The sequence below is a fragment of the Diabrotica undecimpunctata genome, chromosome 8 (genome assembly GCF_040954645.1).
Source record: "Diabrotica undecimpunctata isolate CICGRU chromosome 8, icDiaUnde3, whole genome shotgun sequence".
NCBI lineage: Eukaryota > Metazoa > Arthropoda > Insecta > Coleoptera > Chrysomelidae > Diabrotica > Diabrotica undecimpunctata.
This window is the reverse complement of record NC_092810.1, coordinates 81,576,346-81,596,390: the sequence shown is the minus strand read 5'-3', so window position 1 is coordinate 81,596,390 and position 20,045 is coordinate 81,576,346. Positions and strand designations below refer to the sequence as shown.

At 33.0% G+C, this 20,045-nt stretch overlaps 2 protein-coding genes across 6 annotated transcripts in view; both read left to right on the top strand.

The window, feature by feature from the left end:
• Nucleotides 1–20,045, top strand: part of LOC140447715 (uncharacterized) — a 597,936-nt gene that overhangs the window by 52,791 nt on the left and 525,100 nt on the right. For 2 of the 5 annotated variants that reach the window (XM_072540523.1, XM_072540525.1), the window contains exon 2: nt 17,204–17,439. The exons of 2 other annotated variants lie outside the window; for them this stretch is intronic. The gene's annotated coding sequence lies outside the window, so the exon portion shown is untranslated. The remainder of the gene's footprint in view (nt 1–17,203; nt 17,440–20,045) is intronic. One more of the 5 variants, XM_072540524.1, reaches the window with a different exon arrangement.
• LOC140448937 (uncharacterized) lies at nt 17,678–18,253 on the top strand. The gene has a single exon (XM_072542075.1). The coding sequence runs from the start codon at nt 17,678–17,680 to the stop codon at nt 18,251–18,253; it is 576 nt and encodes a 191-aa protein (XP_072398176.1).

Genomic DNA, 20,045 nt, shown 5'->3' with positions numbered 1-20,045 from the left:
AGTAGTTGTCAATGCTATAGTCGTTTGAATTTCATTAACCGCAAGCTAGAAAAATGGTTCATTCAACAGAAATGCTCAAAATTACAATTATACAGATGATTGGCTATGGAGATAGGAGACGGACGCAAATGGAAGTAGCTCGTTTATTTCACGAAGCATTAATGATTTGCCACTCATATCTCAAGGGACAATTAGTAAAATAGAGAAGCAATTCCACGAGCTGGGCCATATTAGGAAGGTAAAAAAAGAAGCTGCCAATGCAATAAGTGAGGATACCAAATTGGCTGTTATGCTTGAGTTTGAGGAAAACCCACATACATCTGTTCAAAAAGCAGCCCCAGTACTCGATATTAGCTATTCATCGGTTATTCGAATATTACAAGAAAACAAAATGCATCCCTATAAATTTATGCACACTCAGGAGCTCATGGAAGATGATTTTCACAGGAGAACGAATTTTTGTGAACAAATGATGGCAATGTTAGACAGAAATGTGATTCAATTATAACATGTTTTGTTTTCTGATGAGTACACCTTCACTCTTCACGGTCATGCTAATCGGCAAAATTGCCACTATTGGTCGAGGGAAAATCCTCACTGGATGAGAGAAGGCAATACTCAATACCCTGAGAAGGTTAACGTGTGGGCAGGAATTATTGAAGCTCAGATCGTAGGTCCCTTTTTCATAGATGGCAATTTGAATGGCGACAATTATTTAGCATTACTCCAAAATAATGTAGTGCCAACGTAGGCCAACTTGTATCCTGATCCAGGAAACCCACAAGTTCCAGCGAATATGATATGGTTTTAACAAAATGGAGCACCATCCCACTACCAAATCCATGTTCGGCAGTACCTCAACCAAATATTTCCAAATCAGTGGATAGGGAGACGAGGATCGATGGAATGGCCACCACGATACCCCGATTGACGCCATTAGACTTTTTCTTATGGGGATATGTGAAAAGTATTGTATACAAAACTAAACTCACTGACTTACGAAGACGAATAACGCTTGCGATTAGATCGATCACATCTGAGATGTTGAGTAACGTTAGAAGACATTTCTATTCACGGTTAAGGTGTTGCCAAGACGTACGTGGGGAGCATTTTGAACATCTACTACATTGACATTATTGTTTAGATTTGCTACAACATATTCAAAAACTTCTAAGTAATATGTTGTAGCGTCTTTCGACAAATAGATAATTTTCTTTTCTAAATGTGAATTTTTACATTTAACTTGATATTTCCAGAACAGTTAAAAATAGGTATAGGACATTGCATTCAAAAAATGTCTAAAATGATTTGAGGAATCTAAAAATTAATTAATATACAGGGTGTTCTATTTCAAATAAGCAAGTTGGTATTACAACATTACAACAAAAACATGATTCATTTAACCTCCATAAAAAGATTAAAGAAGCGGCAGGCTTATATAAACACAAGAACACTGGATTCCTGACAGATAATCAGGGAAACATAGTACTGGAAATAGAGCATAAAAGAGATATTTGGATTACGTGGAAAAAACTTTTGAAGATATACGAAGTAACACTGGTATTACAACAAACACCAATTGCGAATCTGGACCACCATTTACAGTCGAAGAAGTAAAATATGCCATCAAAAGCACCAAAGATGGTAAAGCAGTAGGCCCTGATAATTTTCACTCAGAATTCTTAAAACTTATGGACTATGATGGCATAAAATGGTTGACAAATATATTTAACAGTATATATGATACGGGCGTGGTTCCCCAAGAGTGGTTAGTGTCAACTTTTATAAATCTTCCAAAAAAACCCAATGCGAGAAAGTGCGAAGACTATAGAATTATAAGCCTTATGAGCCATTTACTTAAAACATTTCTAAAGGTCATTCACAAAAGAATATATACAAAATGTGAGGAACAACTAACAAGAACACAATTCGGATTTCGTGATGCTCTGGGAACACGGGAGGCCCTTTTTGCTGTACAGGTGCTATTTCAGAGATGCAGGGATGTGAATTGTGACATATACGTATGCTTTATAGATTACCAGAAGGCATTTGACAGAGTAAAACATGACAAGTTAATGACTCTAATGCAAGAAATTGGAATTGACAACAAAGATCTTAGAATTATCAGAAACATTTACTACAATCAAACGGCCAAAATCAAAATAGAAGACCAGTTAACTGATAAAATTGCAATAGAACGTGGAGTACGACAGGGCTGTATTTTGTCTCCATTGTTGTTCAATATTTATTCCGAATGGGTATTTAAGGAAGCTTTAGACGGTTGTGCGAAAGGAATACTAATAAACGGTGAATGGTTGAATAACATTAGATATGCAGATGACACTATAGTTTTTGCCGATAATCTGAATGACTTACAGGTATTAACAAATTGCATAACAGAAGTCAGCAACAGATACGGACTAGCTCTTAACATAAAGAAAACCAAATTTATGACAATTAGTAAAAAACCAATACTAAACGCTCAACTTACAATCAACCAACAGAATATCGAAAGAGTCGAGCAATATACATATCTAGGTACCAATTTAAATAGCCAATGGGACCACTCAACAGAAATTAAACAGCGAATAATAAAAGCAAAAGCAGCATTCGTTAGAATGAGAACCATTTTCAACAGTCGAGACATATCATTAAAAACAAAATGCCGTCTATTGAACTGCTACATATTCACAGTTCTGCTCTACGGAATGGAAGCATGGACACTGACTGTTGCATCTATGAATCGGCTCGAAGCTTTCGAAATGTGGTGTTATAGGCACATCTTACGTATATCCTGGGTTGACAGAGTTACTAATGTGGAGGTCCTGTGTAGAATGGGGAAAGAATGTGAAATTCTCATGACCGTCAAAACTAAAAAGTTAGAATATCTAGGACATGTAATGAGAAATCAAGAACGTTACATCCTTCTCCAGCTGATTCTCCAAGGGAAAGTAAATGGTAAGAGAGGACCGGGAAGAAGACGCATTTCCTGGCTTCAAAATTTACGAAAGTAAATTGAAAAAACACGACTACCACTGAACTGTTCCGCGCTGCAATAAACAAAGTAAAGATAGCCGTGATGATCGCCAACATCCGGAACGGATAGGCACTTTAAGAAGAAGAAGTTGGTATTGGCCACCGTTATCTGATACACGCCGTATAAAAAGTTATTATGGAAAAAATGCGCAACTATAAATACTAATCGACGTGTTTGACCGTTTTTTCGAATGCTCCCTCATTTATTTATTAGCTAATTTATTCCATTTGGCTGACAAACAGTGTATATATATATATATATATATATATATATATATATATATATATATATATATATATATATATAGAGAGAGTTCGACAAGGAGACACCATATCCCCTAAGCTCTTCACTGCAACCTTAGAAAATATCTTCCGGAAATTAGACTGGAACAACCAAGGTCTATGTATAGATGGAGAATACCTAAACCATCTTAGATTCGCTGATGACATCATTCTAATTGCTAGAAGTCCTGAAGAATTACAACTGCATATTAATGACCTTAATACAGCCAGCAATGAGGTAGGCCTAAAAATGAACTTAGCAAAGACTAAAATAATGTGCAATGATCTGATCGCCAACGTGGAAATAAAAATTAATGAAACCTCGCTAGAAGTAGTAGATGAATACATATACCTGGGACAGCTCATACATAAATCGGGATCACTACTTCCGGAAATCAACAGACGAATAAAACAAGCGTGGTCAGCATTCGGACGAAATTCCATAGTCTTCAAGTCCAAAATGCCACTATACCTCAAGAAGAGAGTATTTGATCAATGCATATTACCCGTCTTGACATATGGATGTGAAACTTGGATATTAAAGAGAGAAATAACGTCGAAACTCCAAGTAACTCAAAGAGCAATGGAAAGATGTATGCTAGGGATAACAAAGAGGGATCGTAAAAGAATTGAATGGATACGGAGGCAAACCCAGGTGACTGATGTAATCCAAAGAATAAAATTCCTGAAATGGCAATGGGCAGGACATATGGCAAGAAGAACAGATAACAGATGTACCACTAGAACAACTATGTGGTACCCCAGGAATGCTAAGAGACCAAAGAGACGCCCAAATCTCAGATGGGATTATGATATTAGAAAATTAACAGGAACAACGTGGTCTCGAATAGCACAAGATAGAAAAATATGGGCGCAAATGAGCGCAAATTATTACAACAACGTATAACTAAGACATCGTCGAATAATAATAAGAACATATAATAACTTTGAAATAAGGGAGGCTGCACCGTAATTGGAAACGGTTGATAAAGCTGCACATGATGATGATGATATATATATATATATATATATATATATATATATATATATATATATATATATGCGAAGTAACAAGAAGTCCAGAGACCTCTCTCTGATAGTAAATTAGGTGAACCGCAAATTCAAAGCCTCTTACTAGAGACTTTTAACGACGCTAGAAGTATCTTTTTACTTCAACATGCATCTACGATTCACCTTTGAAAATTACTATCTTTTTCGCTCTTTAGGTAGAGAAAGACGTTTAAATGAAAGTAAAAGATTGCATTTCATTTCAATCGGAACTCCACCATTGCTCTACACGTGTTTCGAGTTATTCAACTCATCATCAGGAGCACTTGTGGTAGTTCAACTGAAATGAAATGCAGTCTAGTATTTGGTTATTATAACCAAAATAACAGCCAGGTACGCTAGCAGCGACATCTATACTCTTATTTTGGTTATAATAACCAAATACTAGACTGCATTTCATTTCAGTTGAACTTCCACAAGTGCTCCTGATGATGAGATGAATAACTCGAAACACGTGTAGAGCAATGGTGGAGTTCCGATTGAAATGAAATGCAATCTTTTGCTTTCATTTAAACGTCTTTCTCTACGTAAAGAGCGAAAAAGATAGTAATTTTCAAAGGTGAATCGTAGATGCATGTTAAAGTAAAAAGATACTTCTAGCGTCGTTAAAAGTCTCAATACTTCGATGTGGAAATCTTACGGAGTGACGAATTTTTAAAGTATAGACAGTTACGGTGTCGAGCGGAAGGACGTGAGGAAGATCATAGGCGTCGAGGTTTTTGGATAAATATTTAGAGCAATTTTATTAATATTAATATTTAATTTTGTAGGTACCTCAAAAATATTTTTAAAATAGACTAATAAAATTTTAAAATTTAGTTAAATAGTACATTTTTACAAGTAAATGAATTACTATTATATCATTTTCGGGCTCAAATATAAAAGAACCGAAATAAAATTCACAATAAAATTAAACGACATCATCAAATAATACATGTGTGTATTCCCAAAGATATCAACAACACAATCAAATTTCATCTTACGTTCTTGGTGAAAACTCACGAAAATACTTTTCAAACTGAATTATTAATCAATTTTACATAACTTACTTTAATTCAACATCAGAAATGTCTGAGTAATCGCTATCTGCACCAAGTTGAACGACAATGGGTTCCATAATGATATCTGCCTGTATAACTAAATTCCACATATTTTCTTCTTCTTTCTGCGTGTGAAAGATGCAGTTTTGCCAGTTCTCTTGAGTAACGTTATTTATGGCTTCGTGGAAGAGCACTTTTACATAACTTAAAAGTAGTATTTTTACTTGCAACCTCCTTTTTTATTTGTGCACAGATTAGCTTAATAGGATTAAGCTAACAATGGTGTGGTGGTTATCGGTGAATAAAAACCGCATGGTTACGAGACATTTTATCAAAGACGTATTTTAGAAATTTTTGTTTATGCTGTCCTGCAATATTTAGTAACTCCGGCTTAACCATAGACTTGTAATACCCAATTTCTTTCCTATCTAGCCATTTACTTATTTCTCCTTTTCGCCAACTTGTTGTTGGAAGCTTTTCTATTTGACGACTTTGATAGGAAGCATTATCTAAAATGATTATTGAGCCAGGTTCAATTTTTGTCAATATGAACAAAAACCAAGTTTCAAATTTCTCAGTATCCATGTCCTCGTGATAATCTCCAGATTTTTTGGATTCAAAACTGAGAGTCCTCCAGGAAAATACCATGTTCACTATCAATATGTGTTATTATTAGATGTCGGCCCTTACTTGATGGTGCTTTTAGACCCGTAGAGAGACCTTCAAGGAACGCTTGTCGAGTGTTTTTAATATTTAAATCGTGCCAAACTTTGTTTGTCACGATTAATTGTGGCAAATTAATTGTGAAACACACTTGGAATGTACTCAAGAAATGGCTCAAATTACAAAACTTACTCTTACTCAAAATCAGAATTATCCGAATCATCGCTCTCGTCATCAAGTTGGACTATAATCGGTTCCATAATTACATCTACCTGTATATCTACATCCCACATCTTATTTTCTATTTTCTCCACGTGACCGATGCACTTTCGCCAGTTGTCTGCGGTAACGTTACGTATAGCTTCATCGAATAGTACTTTAACATCACATAATTTAAATGTAGTATTGCGACGTGCTACCTCTGTTTTCACTTGTGCCCAAATCAATTCAATTGGATTCAGCTCACAATGATATGGTGGTAATCGATGAACAAGAACTCCGTGACTAAGAGCAATTTCGTCAACAACATATTTATGATATTTATGTTTATGTTGTCGTGCAATATTTAACAACTCAAGTTTTGATCATTGATCTGTCATAAGCGATTAGTTTCATATCCAGCCAATCAATGATTTGTCTTTTTCGCCAGCTTGTTGTTGGGAGCTTTTCTACCTGTCGACTATGGTAGGGAGCATTATCTAAAATTATTACCGAACCCGGTTCTATTGTCGGTAATATGGACGAAAACCAAGTTTCAAATCTCTGAGCGTCCATGTCCTCGTGATAGTCACCAGATTTTTTTGACTCAAAACATAAAAGTCCACCAGGAAGAAAACCAGACTCACTACCAATGTGTGTGATAATTAAACGTCGAACTTTACCTGATGGTGCCTTAAGGCCTGTGGATAATCCATCAACAAATGCTTGCCTACTGCTTGTAATATTTAAATCGTGCCAAACCTTGTTTACAGTATGGCCTTCATTTAGCCATGTCTCGTCTAAATAATAAATTTTTCTCTTCTCGGTGCGATATTGACGAATTTTTTTTATATAATTGCGTCTCCATATAACGATTTCACTTTTTTCTATGAGACTGCTTTGTCTACATCGTTTCATATATTTGAAATTCATTAAATGAAGTGTGCGCAGTAATACTTCTCGTGAAATTTTTGGCAAACTATCGTCGCTGTCGATTTCTGCAGAGATTTTCTTCAATGTGGGAATTTCATTCCGAAAGAAAAACGAATGAATTTTTAGTCGAATGGCTCTTTGTATTTCTTCATCTAAAACGATCATCTTCCTTCCTCTTGTTTCAGTGTTCGGTTCTTTGACTCCTTTCTTATTTTCTTTTATAATCTTATAGATACTGCTTTCCGAAACTTTCGTCAAGAAACTGCAAAGAGAAACAGCATCCGAAACACCCATATTTTCACGTTTTTTAAGTCCATCAAAAACATTTATAATAATGGTTTTTACCTCCGGAGTTAAAACTGTACGAGGACGTTTGCTACAGCTTATTAATTTTTTTGATCATGAATTCTTGTGTACATAATATATGCATTAATTACACTTGCATCTAAAAGAAAGAAGAAAAATCTCATCCACGATTTTCTAGACTTCCTGCTTATGGGATATGATGCCCTAAAGTGGTCAAAGTGATCAACTCCTCCCATGTTTAGTGTATAATCTGCAATAACTTTTGGGCACATTATATCTTTCTTTGTGCCATCTCTTTGTGTACGTTTTATCATGGTTACTTCATGTGGTTGATTAGCAGTTGTAATAACCGTGACTTCTTTGGTATCCAACCACTTTATTGCTGTTATAGGGCCACTGCTCAAACAATAGAATTCATTCTTTCGAAGTTTTTCATTTTTGGTTTGCTTTTTCCTCATGAAATCGGGCAAACCTTTGCGATTAGGTCTAACTGTACCTATAGCATACAGCTGTTTAGCATATAAATCTTCCAACAGTTTGCAACTCGTAAAAAAGTTATCAAAAACAACCAAAGATTTGTGTGGTATATCTTGGCATAATTCAGTTACAACCTTGTATCCCAAGCCATCATTTTCAATGCCTTCAGTTTTTCCAGTATAGATAATAAACTGGTACAGATACCCAGTAATAGCATCACACTTTGCCCAAATTTTATAACCACGCTTAATCGGCTTCTTGGGCATATACTGTTTGATAGAACTACGTCCTTTAAATTTCACCATACATTCATCAATAGAAAATCGACTTCTAGGTTTGGCTTGTTCTTTGAAAACTTCATTTAGTCTATCTATAAATGGTCTTATCTTATACAGTATATCAAAGTTAGGTGAACCTCTCTCTGCAGCTGCTGAATTGTCATTTAGATGGATATTTTCTATTCATTTTTTGAACCTGGTTATTGTAAAAGCTTTGGAGATAACAGGATTATTATAAAAAGGATCACTTGACCAATATAAATCTTTGTCTGGTACAGGGTGCAGTCCCATTAAAATAAAAACACCTAACTTCTTATTTCTTCTTGGCTAGTGTTTTTGTAATTTTTGCTGTCTTTTTGTACAGCATATAAATTCGTTTGAGCAACAATTTGTTCTATTAGATCACAAGGGAAGAAATTCTCAAAATAAAATATTGGTTGACTTTTATAGGTGAATTGAACATTTGACTGTAACACAGGCTCAAATTTTGGTATTTCTGGAACATCTGTTTCAGAGGTCCATTGTCCAGTAAAATTAGTTAGCGTAACCACTGGACTCTGTTCTACCAAAACACTTTGATTTTCTTGTGGGTCATTCTCAGATGTTCTTTCAGTTGTGGAATTTACATCAACGGTTGTAGAAGGAACAATTTCATCAGATTCACCAAGCAATTGCCCAATTCTGCTATCAATAACATCTCCATCGGACTTACCGCAAACAGAAGTAGATGGGGATGGTATAAAAATGTCATCATCGTCATCAGTGTCGAGATCAACATCAGACCAATCTTCTTCTAAGGCAGCAAGGAGTTCACGTTCTGATAATCCCCTTCTTGAATTCATAATCCTAAAATATAACAGAAATTTTAATGTTTCCGGTGCATGACTTTTGCGTTTTTTTTATGGAATTGGATAAGGGGAATAATTTTCCCACCAACTTCAAAGACAAAAATAACTATCTTTTCATAAATTTGTGTAACAAATTACAATGTATTTAGCTTGACCAAACAATATATATATATATATATATATATATATATATATATATATATATATATATAAATATATATATATATATATATATATATATATATATATATATATATATTTATATATATATATATAAATATATATATATATATATATATATATATATATATATATATATATATATATATATATATATATATATCAATAATACAATAACTTTGTACTTACCAGAATTTTTGGAGCCGATTCACCAAATAATTTGCAAAATTGTAACAAAAATCAACTTTTAGCGGCAAGAAATATCATAACCTATGAAAATCTAGTTGTCGATTGTCAACTAAAAATCAGATCCATGGAATAACTGTCAAAATAGTTGGTGTATTTATCCATGAAATGAATACGTAATATCACAAAATTCAACATTCTGTGTATTGACAGCGACAATCGAAATTTGGCGGCAAAGTAAAGTGGGAAATATGTTCCCGTTATCTTATTAAGGGTTAAATTACCGTCGGCCATAGTTTTATGAATAGGATACCTGAAAATTAAAACCGTGTTTATCGAATTTAAAAACTTAAAATTTTTGATAAAATACATTTTGTATTTATTTAAAAAATTAATATAGGTACCCAACATATTGCACGTCTATTTTAATGTAAATAAACTAAAACAGCGTTTGTTGATAATATTTAAAAGGTACCATCTCCCTTTTAAAATATTTGTGAAAATTTACTTCAAAAGACAAATCTAATCTTCAGTAACAACAATGAAGTCGATGGGAATGATTTAGAAACGGTAGATAGGTAAAAGTACTTAAGAAAGTTAAGATACGAAAATCATACTCACGGAGTACCATTTGAATGAAGGCCACGAGAAGACAGATGAAGAGTAGGACGTCCCCAACACGCTGTACGGATTATTTAATAAAGGTAAATATTACCTGAATGAAAGAAGTGCAAAATATTAAAAAATGGAAGCGAATAGAGGAGGCCTATATTCGGTAGTGGACAACACAGGCTGCAAGATGACTCCAAGACCATATATTTTAAACAAAAACTAAAATTCCTCTCATTTTTTTTTAAATTTGCAATACTTTATTAATTAATACAAAACATACACTTCTATTTAGATAGACCAAATTGCTTATCGTACGACCAATGTACCTATGCCCTAATTTTGCAAATGAATAACCTCTTATTGTTCATAATTATAAATGCCAATCCCTGAGCTATCTAAATGTCTTTGAAACTGTCTATACGAGTGACTCATGGCATCGAGAGAGATTATGCCTGTGGTAGATCTTTCCAGGAATGCCGCGTATTGACCATAACATTCGAAGAGATGTTATAAGGAAATTCCATAGCGAAGTCATTCTGAAATAAATATTTGCAATGTAAAGATACATTGTATAATATAAATTAATTCGTAACGTTGTAAGTAAAGTTTAAACAATCGAACGGTAGTTTCACGTTACAATATTTTACACCCAGAGAAAATCCGTATGCAACACTATCGTTTTGTTGACTGCCAGTATTAAATAAAAAATTTTATAATTCACAAAGAAGTGATTGAAAATATCCACTTACCAAAGTTAATATACAAACGATATAAATAAATTGTTAATAACCACTAACACCAAAGAAACACTTTACAGACAATTTATAAAAATAAATATAACAAGTTAAGAAGCAATATTTACGGCAGTTACGCTACTGATAAACTGATCGTAGTGAAACAAATTTATCTATTGATAAACCGGCCACTTCGTTTCGACACTACAGCTCTTCGGGAGCTAATCGTTGGCATTCGTTAATCAAAAACGTGATTTAATGTTGTTATCGTATACTGTTTCCCCGGTGTTTAGTTCAAATCACAGTTTTATTAAAGCAGACTGTCCGTCTGTCTAGTTACACTGAATAATTTACATAAAATTAATTTAATTAAATTTTGCCGTATGTTCACGTTGTGGTCTTATACTAAGTATTTGTCACTCCGTTGTATTTTCCGATCAGGGAGTAAGAGGCTTTGAATTTGCGGTTCACCTAATTTACTATCAGAGAGAGGTCTCTGGACTTCTTGTTACTTCGTATAGATGTCGCTGCTAGCGTACCTGGCTGTTACGCAACTGAATCATGCATGTTATTTAGTCTTAAACAATGAGTGCTCATGTACAGATGTCTAACGTGTTGTTGGGTGAACGTCAATTTTTTCTAAATCCATCAAATACAAAATATATATCAACTTGTTTGGCACACGAATTCAACTTTGAACCAAGCGTTATTATCAGTGGATATAAACATGATTGTGTATTATTCAGTCAAACGGATTGGATCAACTTTTTATCTCATAAAAATGTGATCGATAGTTTTATGGCTGGAAATCACCAACAACCAATTAAAGATGAAAATTTTCTGCTAGAATTCATGCAGCTTCCATGCATGTTAGTTGTAAAAATCACCAAAGGTAAATCATAGATCATTTTGGGCGCTAATTCAATCGCGTCAATATGGAAAATACTACCGCTTATTTATATATAATTATAATAAATATAATAATTATCATTTAGAAATTCTGAAAAAAGAAGAATTTACCAATTCTTTAAAAATCCTAAAGTTGGGTATTGATCTTACGGACCATATTGAATCTGGACTTAAAATTATGGAGCCAATAAAAAAGTCTGACTATGGAGTTACTTTATAGGTATCCGGGTGTATTAAATGGTCAAATTTAACGAAAATGTCCGTATCCACTACGTTGAAGTCAATTGTCCATGCAGAACTAAATATTGGGAATTCATTGCTTCCGATAGAGCTAGATTTCATCGTAGAATAGAAGAATTTGCTAAAATTATGAATCCTATCTTTCAAGAAAAGTATAAAAATAAAATTATTTTAAAATAAAATTTGTATTTTTGTAGGAATAATTACATAATTTGTATTGTATATTAAATGTATAAATTAAACACATTTATAAAAAAACTGTTTTATTAATATTTTATTACAAAACTTAATTTACTACATTAGTTTTATGAATCCATGAATTATGTGTGCTATCCATTCCCACCCATTTTACATATACCTTGTTGCCTTTCCTCCTTAACACCTTTTCCACTAAATAAATATCAGGAAACCGGGTTTTTTGTAATTCTTCGCTGTAAAAAGCACCTTGAATTTCTTCTTTTCGTGAATCTTCCAACAAATAAGTTACTGGATTGGTTTGCTTAACTTTTCTTATTCTAAAAATCTCATTTGTCCAGTTGGGCAAATAACCCTTAGTAAACAAACTCCTATGTTTTGAAATTCGGACGTAATCACCAACTTTTAATTTACGTTTCCTGGGATCAATGGTTTTAAGGTGATTATAGGCAGTTATATTTCTGGCATTTTTTTCATTGACTTGGCTAGGTGCAAAACCTGTAGTTAAATGTTTAGTATTATTGTATTTTTTAACAATATCAGAAAGATTGGTTACCCATTTATAAGACCCTTATAAACTGCTGCTTCTACAACATTGATTTTATGGTCCGTATCACTCTTTCCGCTATACTTGCCTTTAGATTGGAAAATGTACTGTAGTGGTTAATATTATGTGATTTCATAAAGAGAGTTAAAATTGGAATTGTAAAATTCTTTTCCCAAATCAGTTTGAAGATTTTTTGGAAAAACTGACATTTTGTTTAAGATTTTGGACATTGCCATTGGAATTTCTTTTCCTGTTTTTCGTTTAACCGGCTCCGCCCACACAAATTTACTAAATGCATTTATAACAAGAATATATTGGTACCCCTTATTCACTTTAGCATAAGGAATCATTACAGCTAAATCTGCTTGAACCAAATCATATAACCCTTTTATGATTACATGTCTTCTTCTATAATTTTTTCGCGCTGGTCTATGTATCTCTCTAATTACTTGGCTCTTATATATGTTTTTCTAGAGGACATTGGATAGTTATGTGCACTAATACATTGGAATGAGTGCCTAATTTAAATGAAATTTTATCACCTTTCTGAAAAGTTTTACCTATTAATTCATGGTATTTACACTGTACAGAATTTAATATTACTGGGGCGTCAAATGCATAATGTTGGATAGATTCTATTTTCCCATTTACGGAAAAGACATAAGCTGTTCCACCATTTTCAAGAACGTAATATTCTTTATTCAAATTTAATTTTTTTTCTCCTCTTAGTGTTAAAACGAATTTACTGTCAAATGTAGAAGCGTCGCAAACAAAGTATAGTTTACTCGCTTTTGTTGAATCTTTACATGATTTTAAAAAATGGTTACCAAATTTACTTACAGGCATTTTGATAATTATATCTACACTCTCGTGTTTATATATCTTTTTCTAAAGGACACTGGAGAATAAAGTCTACAATTATTACAGGTAATTTGGTTAACTTGAATTGAATTGTATCTCCCTTTTTTATTTGAACCCCAACCAATTCATCAAATTTATATGTTTTAGAATTAATTTTAACAAAACCATCAAAGTAAAGTATGTTTAAAACGGAATCAATTTTACAACTAAATGGAAATGAAAAAGTGGTCCCCATGTTTTCCAAAATATAATAATTTTTATTAATTTTTAAATATTCATATCCTTATACGATAAAAACATTTGCTAAAAAAAGTTTTTGGATTAGCTGTGAAATATAAGGGTACCGAAAGGTCATCATTACAAGTTTTTGACTCGGATTAAAAGTGATTTCCGAAACGATTTATTGGCATTACTGTATTATTCCACCTTCTCGAAGTTCTTCAATTATAGATATAATTTCATTTATGTGTCCGTCGTTTCCCGCAGCTTGTGATGCGATTAATAACCTTAATCTATCTATTATTTCATTAAAATCATTAAAGTATTTATACTCTAATGGCTTCCCACTATATTTTCTAAAAAGTGCACCACCCCTTTTTTTATAATGTTTAGCTAAATTTCGGGTAACCGGTCGCTGCGCTAAATTTCCAGGAAGTGAACTTAAACGAACTCTAGATGGTCGTGGTCTCGTTTCCAAGGCTGGTTTAATAATAAAATTATATTTATCCTTTATTTTTGACGGAATACTTTTTATAGGTAAGTCAGGATTATTGTTTCTATATATCGCATTTGTTCTACGTAAAATATCAACATATTCATGAACATCTGTTTTTTTAAACGATACAGGATTTATTTTAAATAAAAGCTCGTAGAGCCCTGGTGTCCCCTTGTATCTTATATTATTGATATTTAAATCGGCGCCATCAAAATCAATTAGGGAATTTCCAATGGAAAATTTTTCAGTTTCCAAATCATGATAAACTCCTAAATCATGGTCAAAATCACCTTTTGTGTCTTCAATGTTAGCTTTAAAATTGATTCATTATATCTGGATTTGTGATCATTTGATTAAATTCTCTAAGCGTATCTTTAAAATACCGATTAATATCCTCATCTGTGGTATTAGTTCGTCCTTCTGATTGAAAAGTTTCTTCTGGTTGTGCGGTGCTTTCCCTTGGAATAATAGATTCATCTCCAAAGTTGGTAGGTGTTTTTGATCCCCCAGGAAGTATACTTGTATTTGGAGAAGAAAATGCTAAGCGATAATTGGATTTTCTCATTTTGTAGTCTTTTGGTGTACTTAACTTGATTGGTTTTTCAAAAGAATATTTTGGTTCTTGTTTAATAGACGGAACGGTTTCCAGTTTATGTAAAAGTCCATTCAGTGGTTGAGTAATTGGCTTATAATTTTTTTCTAAAGCAGACTGAGATTGAGCTATGTCATGTTTTAAACTACGATACTTTTTCTTCAACGCTTGTCGTGATAAAAGCAGTTTTCGTGTAACTTTAGGATCCATTATGTACTAGGAATATTAGTTTAAAGCCTTATATACTTATCGAACCCACACCGATATCTACCCGTTGATTTGGGAGAGTCCTTATCAATGACAAGAAATCCATATCTGTCTTTCCAGCAGAATGAGCACAAATCTTTAAATTGTTGGAAAGTCATGTCTATATTAACGTGATCGTCAAAGATATGTTTTAAATTTGTAAAGTCTTGTTGAAAAACTACAACTAAATTAGAATTATCTCTAATTATTTGGAATAGCGCTATATGTTTGACATAAATAAAAGCAATCTATATGTTTATGCCTCCCATAACAAAAATACCTTTGTATAATTTTTTGATCACATGATGGAATATCATCAAAAATAACTACTGAATTTTCTTTAATTTCATCAGGAGATGGTACATTATTGGAATCATTATATTCTTCGTATCCAATTTCTTTTATTGGCTCAACCAAGTTTCGCAAATATACATACTTTGGTTGATACAACGATTTGGAATATAAATATATATTCTCAAATCTTAGACCATTTGGATGCTCAATTAAAGACAGTAAAACATTAGTTTTGCCACAACCACTTGGTCCAACAACTAAAAACCTTCTGTTGCCACCAAAAAGATAGCCATGTTTTACATGTTGTTCCTCTGTAACCTCATCGTGGTTAGAAATAGGAAGAGAGAGCTTTTGCTGTTCAATCTTCATTGAGAGAATGTTTCTAAAACTTTGGGGTATATATAGCCCATCAACTATATATAAGAGGGACCATGAAAAAAAAGTTTCAACAAAGTATTAAAAGAAAAGGACGTGGAATATTAAACTCACTAATTAATAAGCTTCCATTAGAACTTCATCTTCCAGGATATTCCTATTGTGGACCAGGAACTCCTTTACAACAAAGATTAGAGCGAGGAGATATGGCAATTAATAAACTAGACGAGGCTTGTAAACAACGATATTGCATACTCTACAAATAGTGATTTACCAACCAGACACAAGGCGGATAATATTTTAGAAAACAAAGCTTGAGATATTGTAAAATCTAAAGAGGTCCCTTTTGGACAGAAGGCAGCTGCTTGGTTTGTTACAACCGCTATGAAAGGAAAACGTAAGTTGGGAATGGGTCTTAAACGCAAAAAAGGTGGATCTCTTCGTAAAAAAATAAATAAGAATAAAAGGATCATTAAAACACCAAAGAAACGTGGATTCCTTCCCCTCCTTCTCCCCCTGATCGGTGCTTTATCTGCTGTTGGGGGCCTTGATACTACTATTTACAAGACTATTGGAGATGCAAAAGCTAATCGAATCAGTCTTGTAGAACAAAAACGCCATAATCTAGCCATGGAACAGAAAGGCAAAGGATTATATCTAAGACCTTATAAGGGCTATGGATTATACTTGAAGCCTTATTCAAAAAACTAAATCTTCCTCATCATGCTTTAACAAGTACTGATATAATAAAGCATGGTAAAGATCTTCCTTTGTTTAGAGGTGTGTATATGAGAAATAATATGCCAAAAAAAATTCATAAAAACGAGTGTGGTGTTATAAATTTAGATTCTAATCGTGGAGTCGGAACCCACTGGGTAGCTTACGCGAAATCTAAGTTTAACGTAATTTACTTTGATTCTTATGGGGACTTACCTCCTCCAAAAAGCGTAATAAAGTATTTTTTAAGTAATGGCGATGTAAAAATATATTATAATTATGATATTCAAAACGATTCATATAGGTGTGGTCATTATTCACTGGATTTTTTGTACAACTACTATAAATAGCAAACGTTAGTTGGTTACGTTTTAAAACAATGTCTTTCAACTTTACGCTTACTGGAAACGCTTCAAATTTGAGTTTTAGTTTTAATAGTTTTAATAGTATTCCAAATATCGATGAAAACAATAACCTTTTCCTCTGGAATATACGAAATGTTACTTATATCTATAAATTACCAAAGGGATCTTATGAATTAGATGATATAACAAAACTTATAAAAGAAAACATGAAAAAGAGAGATAGCGATGCCACTATAGAAATTACTCCACAGTTCTCAACCTCCAAAGTTATTATTAATAGTAATAGAGAAATTTCATTTCTTCCAGCCAATTCTATTGGAAAATTATTTGGATTTAAATCAGGGCTACTAGCAGCAAACCAGATACATATTTCAGATAATCCAGTGGAGATTTCGAGTGCAAACGCATTGTGTGTTGATTGTAACATAGCATCGGGATCCTATTTAAACGGGAATCCAGTTCACATTATCCATCAGTTCTTTCCAACCGTACCAACTGGATATAAAATAGTAGAGGTACCCCAAAATATTTTGTATTATCCAGTAAGTATTAAAACAATTTCTAACCTTACAGTAAAAATTATCAACCAAGCAGGTAAACTTGTTGATTTCGGAGGAGAAGAAGTAACAGTAAACCTGCATCTTAGAAAACAAATATAATGGTTTTAGTTTTTTCCCGCGGACCGAAAACATATATAAGGACACTACCACAACCTTCTAAAGTAATAACATTATCAAATCGTCGCTTTCTGCAATCGTTGGGGTTTAAAGTCTTGGTATTATGGAAATTCTTCACGTTACTGGTCAACCTTTTAATGATAACACTATTGAAGATTATCAGTTCCACACTTATCAACCATACATTCCTGGAAAATTAGGATACAGTGATGAAGTCCGTATCGCAGTACAAGATTTGGATAGTTTGACGTTTCCAGCAAATAGTTATCTCTATATTGAAGGCAAATTAGCCACACATGACAATAAAACACCCACCAAAATAAAATTTATTAATAATAGTATAGCTTACTTGTTTCGTGAACTACGTTTTGAATTAAATGGAGTAATAATTGACTCAGTACGTGATGTAGGATTAGTATCAAGTATTAAAAACTATCTTAGCCTTAATGAAAATCAAAGCTTGCTATTGGAAAATGCGGGTTGGTTTCCAAAAATGAGTAGAATGGAAACTAATAGTGAAGTCCCTAAAAACAGTGTTTTGGTGGATTCAAATGGAAACTTTAATATGTGTATACCTTTAAGATTATTATCCGGATTCTTTGAAGATTTCAGAAAAATTATTATGAACATGAAACAAGAATTTATACTTTTCGATCAAATGATGATATTGATGCAGTAGTAACCGAAGATGAGACTGAACGTCCGAAAATTGACATTACTAAATTATATTGGGAGGTACCGCATGTCACTCCTAGTATTCGAGAACAGTTGCGACTAAACAAAATTTCACATACAAACCAAGATCTACCTATTAAATTTCGAAGTTGGCAAATGATTGAATATCCAGCCCTAAATAACTCTACACGTCACACATGGTCAGTGCGGACTATAGTTGAGCCGCTGAAAAGATGGAATGATCATGTGAATGGCACGCACTCTTAAATATTCCTCTTCCTATGTTATCACTTTTCCCACGTTTACACCGCTCAACAAAAACGAACTAACAATGTTGCTATAATATATTTATACCGTTTTTTAGAGGTTATTGATGTACATTAATTTTAAACATTTTCACAAAATTCACCAGCCGGTGAAACTGAAACACAAATCATGATACATAAAACATTTAAGTTATAGTATCATAACACAAATAATGACGGTGTAAACAGTTTCCCATAAGGTCTAGTTTCGAGCGCCTGTCGATGCCTGCATTAAGTGATCATGCGACCTTGGATTCCATGTTTTCAGCGGCCAGGGTATAGTACCAAAATAGAGACTCCACGACACATTGTTGTTGCTTTTCAAAATAACAGAAAATCAAAATTAACAAAAGATATGAGTAAATTTGATCATTGCACTTTAAAGAATATTAAAGTGTTTTTAAATTCTGAAAGGTATCCCTATAACGATCTTCAACTAGATTTTAAGACTAATAGGTTTGCCAAAGTATATGAAATGTTTGCCAATTTCCAGGAGAGTTATTATCACATGACCTTAAACCAACCCATATTTAATCCAAATGACTTTAAAACGATTGCTCCACTTATACACATTGACTGCCCTCGTCAAAAAGAAGTAATTCAATCCGGATCTGTTGTGCTCCGTATAGAATTTGAGACAGATGAACCAACAACCTCTGATATATCAGCCTATTGTCTAATACTCCACGAGAAAGAATTTACATAAAATCCCCTAACTAAAATAGTAAAACAATTGTAAAATATTTATATGTTTTATGTATTCATATATTTATTATATTGGACATGTATATACAAATTAGGGACAGGTGTATGCAAATTAGAAATAGTGTTAAAACTTAATTGTATCTAATGAGAGACTTCCCGTATGAGAACAGATATATATATATATATATATATATATATATATATATATATATATATATATATATATATATAATGTATGGTGTCAGGTGCTAATTATGACATAATATGTGAAACTCTCTCATGCGCATGACTGAAAATTGTTTTAAAAATAGAAGTTATGCACTACACAAACTCAGTCTTTAATCATGTGCTTAGTAGTAGATGTTCAAGGTTTTATTATTGAAAAAGATAACTTTATCGTGAAGGAAATGGCAACATATGATGGTAAACAAATCATGCATTTATTAAGTTCTGAATATTATAATCAAGCTGTTTGGTTGATGAATAGTTTGAATGGTTTGAACTGGAATCATGGATTTACACCAGTACACCAGTTTCATAATATTATCCAATATTTGACAAGAAATGTTAATGCTGTTTATGTCAAGGGGCGAGAAAAGGCACTGTACATCAAAAAGTATAGTTTATCCCCAGTTATAGAATTGGATGAACAACCAGCTCTGCAGAAAATGGATGCAAAATGCCCATATCATTCAAACAGTGAAAGTGTATGTGCTTTATCTAACGTATTTTATTTGTATGATACTTTTATAATGCAATAAAGAATTTTTTTTTACATTTTGTTTT

Bases quoted from the DNA above. Each gene is read 5' to 3' on its own strand.
- LOC140448937 (XM_072542075.1), top strand. From the start codon at position 17,678: ATGGAAATTCTTCACGTTACTGGTCAACCTTTTAATGATAACACTATT.